The 4,456-nt window shown below is 59.7% G+C and overlaps 1 protein-coding gene across 1 annotated transcript; it reads right to left on the bottom strand.

The window, feature by feature from the left end:
• Positions 1-6: 6 nt before the first annotated feature.
• MAPK8IP1 (mitogen-activated protein kinase 8 interacting protein 1) lies at positions 7-4,074 on the bottom strand (the record flags this gene model as incomplete). Its single annotated transcript, XM_015569477.1, has 9 exons — positions 7-159; positions 480-578; positions 702-772; positions 869-985; positions 1,096-1,205; positions 1,438-1,610; positions 2,397-2,472; positions 2,656-3,468; positions 3,756-4,074. Coding segments are annotated over 9 exons (1,851 nt in total), but the record flags the coding sequence as incomplete, so codon positions are not given.
• Positions 4,075-4,456: the final 382 nt, after the last annotated feature.

Below are 4,456 nucleotides of genomic sequence, written 5' to 3'. Positions count from 1 at the left end.
TCCTCAAGCAGTGCCACGTCCTGTCAGCAGCCAGCTGTCCTGGCCCTGGCCTGCGGGCCCGGGGAGGCAGAGGGCAGGCAGCGCTGCTACTCCAGGTAGATGTCTTCTGTGGGGCAGGTGTACTCCACAAACTGCTTGTAGAACTGCTGGAACGCTCTCCTAGGAGGCAGGAGACACACGCTGACGGGGGAACTGGAGCCTCAGGCCCGGGTGGGCTCCAGCCCCCTGGCTGCTCAGCTCTGTTCTCTACAAACTGTTTCCTACATGAGACTGCAATTGGCGAGAGGGTCTAACAGCTAAAACGCGTGGAAGCTACTCCTCAAGACCACGCAGGCCTCTCCCGAGGTCCCTGCACTGTGACCTGGAGGCGTGTGCAGAGCTGGGGCGGGGGGCTGAGGGTGAGGCTGAGGATTGCGCTTGAGGGCTTGGGCCTGGGCCAGCTGGCGGCCCGGCGCTTGGTGGGACACACACATACGTACCCCACAGATTCCGCCAAGACTTTGGTGGATTCTTCAGACACAAAGACGTGGCAGGCAAACCGGTGGTCAGCAGGGTGCTTAGTGATGAACCCGAAGTACCTGTGGGAGGACAGCAGTCTGTCTGGGTAGCTCAGACCCCTCCGGGCACATTCGTGGCCCCATGTCCTGCCATAATGGCTCCAGACCCAGCCCACACCTCGGCCTCTGCTCCTCCCCACTTACTTGTTGTTCTTCGGATGGTATCCACAGAAAGAGATGTTTTTTAACTGGAAAAAGTGGCTACATTTATTCCCCTGCAGGAGAAAGAGTAGAAGAGGGTGGTCATCAGCCTGCAGGGGGGCAGAGGAGGGAGACCCAGTGGGAGAGTCGGGATGGGGCCAGGGGGTCACCTTGGCCTCCTGGGAGTCATCAGCCTTGACGCCTATCTTCACACCCCTCACGCTGATCTCTAGGACGCAGCTGGAGGGGGGGTTAAAGTGCACGGTGAGCCGGCGGGTGGTGGCGATCTGTGATGAGGGACAGGAACATCAGGCGGGGGTGTCCCTCTCCCGGGAGAGGGCTGGGGGGACTGGGCTGGGGAGTGGGCACCCGCTTCAGGGGAGCAGGAAGCAGGTACCTTTTGCATAGCGGCACAGAGGACTTCATTGCCCTTGTGGTAGGGAACCTGGACAGAGCCCAGGAACTTCACCCGAAACTGGTCCACCCAGTCGCTGTTTTTGGTCAGGGCTGGAAAGCAAGCATGAAAGTGAGGCGCGGCCAAGCCAGCAGAGGGTGCCACCATCCACTATGTCCCAAACTGGCTGGGCTCACTTTAATCAATCGTGAAACTGACCCAAAGTCGCCTCTGCTCAGCCCCTCCCCGGGTGCTGAGGTCTGGAGTATAGGCTCCCCTGGCAGCAAGTCAGGGCAGGGGAGATGTGTGGCCCGGTGGCGTCAGGCAGGGGAAAGGGAACACTACCTGCCATCTGCTCAGGCTCCTTGGCGACCTCGATGGCGTAGTAGGCAGGAAAGATGCCCCGGGCCCCCGTGCGCATGTTGTAGGCCTCGTACCAGTAGTCCTCAGCCTGTAGCTCCACCAGCAGGGGGTCGTCCACTTCCAGCTCGAGTTCATCTTCATGTCGAGGCACAAACCTGTTCCCAAAGAAAGCACGTGAGGACTTCACCGCGGGGCCTCTCCAGCCAGGCCTTCCATCGACTCCCCGCCCTGCTCTGGCGTCTGGGAGCTGCACCGGCATCATCAGTTCAATAAACATTTGCAAAGCATCTGTGAGCCTGTCAGTGCTAGCTCCTGGGGGAAACCAAAGTCAATCAGATACGCATCGGCCATGGAGGAACTCACGGCCACGGGAGGAAGTGACCGGAGCCACTGATACCATGAGAGGCGATGGGAAGCAAGCACTTCCATGTGGAGGGGAGGGAGGGTGTGGGTTTGCTGTGGGGTCAGGTATCGGGTGCTGGGTGCCCTCCTGGGCTCTGGTCCCTCGCACATCAGGTGCTCGCTCCTGTGCTCTGGCAGCACAGCAAAGGCCACACGGCACTGGGAGTGTCTGCTCCAGCACCCTGCTCACTGTTCTGAGAGGGGACTGTCCCCTGGGGGTGAGGACGGATCACTGCCAGAAGCGGGGTTGGGTTTAGGCCAGTGGTTCTCACCCTTCCTAATGCCGCGACCCTTTAATACAGTTCCTCATGTTGTGGTGACCCCCAATTTCATTGTTATAAATTGAACATAATTAAAGCACAGTGATTAATCACAAAAACAATATGTAATTACGTATGTGTTTTCCAATGGTCTTAGGCGACCCCTGTGAAAGGGTCGTTCGACCCCCAAAAGGGTCGCGACCCACAGGTTGAGAACCGCTGGTTTAGGCCTGTGGTGATGGCAGAGGCAGGGAGGCCAGCCCAGCTCTGTGCTCTCACCTGAAGATGGCCCGATGGGTCTGCTCCTGCTCCTCCCCGTTGATGACACAGGAGAAGAGCCCAAAGGATTCCGCACCTGCGGATGAAAGGGTCTGGCTGGAGGAGGAAGGCCCCAGCTCTGGTCGAGTTTTGAGGGGCAGGTGGAGAGCTCTCAGTCCTGATGCCTTGAACTGGATGGGCCTGAGGCCTCCTCCCAGGAACACCCTCGTTTCAGCTCTTCCCACCCAGATCCCCCCCACAGCTCCCGCTGCAGACTCACTGGAGGAGCGAGAGCGGCCACTCATGAAGACGTTCAGGAACTTCTTGGAGAAGTGGACGTCGGGTTCGTCGGGGGTGGAGTCCTCGGAGAGGCAGGCAGAGGGCCTCAGTCGGGGCGCCTCCTCATATTCTTCCCCGATGGCCGACTCGTAGGGCGAGGAGGCAGAGGCGCAGTTGTCATAGACAGTGGCCGAGTCACTCTCGTCACTGTAGTCTCCGAAGCACGGCCGCAGGCTCACCAGCTCCAGCTGTGCGTGCTCATCCACCACCAGCGTGTACTTGACCGAGTCGTAGGACAGCGCACTGGTGTCCGAGCTCAGAGAAGCCCGTGGAGGCGGCGGCGGCTCCCCCAGGCTCCCCCGCCACCCTCTACCTAGTGGCTCAGCCCGCTCCGGGGAGGACAAGCAGTCGAAGCCCTCATCCTCCTCACTGATGGAGGGGTGTGGCCGCCCTGCTGTTGAGGGGTAGGCAGCAGGGTCTGGATCGGAGCTGACCGACATCCGGCTCTCAGCTGGCGGCAGGAAGGCAGAGGTGGGCTCTGCAGGGTCTGGGGGCCTCTGCACTGGTGTCAGGTAGATCTCCTCAGTGGCCTCCAGCCTCACATCTGCCTGGTAGTGGATGCGGTCTCGATGCGAGTGGCCCCGGCCACCGGGTGGAGCAGCCTGAGGGACACTGGGAGGTGCCATCTGGGTGGCAGCACTGCGGCGGCAAGGGCTGTCGGTGGAGGTGCCTCGGTCTGTGGTGGGGGCGGGGCTGCTCTGGGGTGGCAGCTCATCACTCAGGCAGATGTGTTCGTGGGCAGGTGTCTGCTCCCCTGCAGAGCAGGCAGGTCAGAGCTGAAGGCAGGTGCCCTCACCCTTGGTTCCCAGGCTACCTGCTCCCCACATTCAGCACTTTTACTCAGCATGTCACGCAGAAGCAGGCCCAGGGCTGGCTCTGGAGCCTGCCTTCACTCGTGCCACAACTGATCTCAGATGGGCCCACTCGCAGCTGTGGGACAGGCAGTTTACCTCTACTCACAAACTGGAGACTATTGGGTTTGCTCTCTGCATGGGGACTGGGTGAGGGCAGGTAGGAGTCCAGGTAAGGGAACTGACTTACCTGTCTTCAGGGGTGAGGATGACCGAGACACGCGATCCTGCCAACTGTGCTTCTTGCCCAGAGAATTATTATTCAGCGTGTCCTGTGCAGGAAACAAAAGGCCCTTGTGACAGCAGCAGTCAACAGTGCCCGGCACAGAAGGCCCTGGCCCTGCCCCCAGCAGGCCATCCCTAGGCCCTTCGCTGCACCCTACCCCCACCACTTGTCCAGGCCTCACCCAAACCCTCTCTGGAGCAGGCAGGATGGGTGGCAAGTCCCAGCCCACCCAGCCAGGCCTATTGGCTCTAGCCAGCCCTTCCTCCTGGCTCAGGGAAGCTGGTCAAGCCTTAGGGCAGTGGTTCTCAACCTTCTGGCCCTTTAGATACAGTTCCTCATGTTGTGACCCAACCATAAAATTATTTTCGTTGCTACTTCATAACTGTAATGTTGCTACTGTTATGCATCGTGATGTAAATATCTGATATGCAGGATGGTCTTAGGCGGCCCCTGTGAAAGGGTCGTTCGACCACCAAAGGGGCCGCAACCCACAGTTTGAGAACTGCTGCCTTAGGGAGATGCTCTTGTCAGCCTCCATAAAAGAGGTGATGGCCGATGTGTGTGCTGGTGAGTAGGGGAGGAGGTGCGAGAGAAGCAGGAGCCATCTGGGCACAGTCAGCCCCCTAGTTCCAGACACTGAGGATTAGGTAACATGAAGACTCCAA

The sequence above is a fragment of the Myotis davidii genome, unplaced genomic scaffold (genome assembly GCF_000327345.1).
Source record: "Myotis davidii unplaced genomic scaffold, ASM32734v1 scaffold265, whole genome shotgun sequence".
Classification (NCBI taxonomy): domain Eukaryota; kingdom Metazoa; phylum Chordata; class Mammalia; order Chiroptera; family Vespertilionidae; genus Myotis; species Myotis davidii.
The sequence above is the reverse complement of the archived record's forward strand: the minus strand, read 5'-3'. Positions and strand labels throughout refer to the sequence as shown.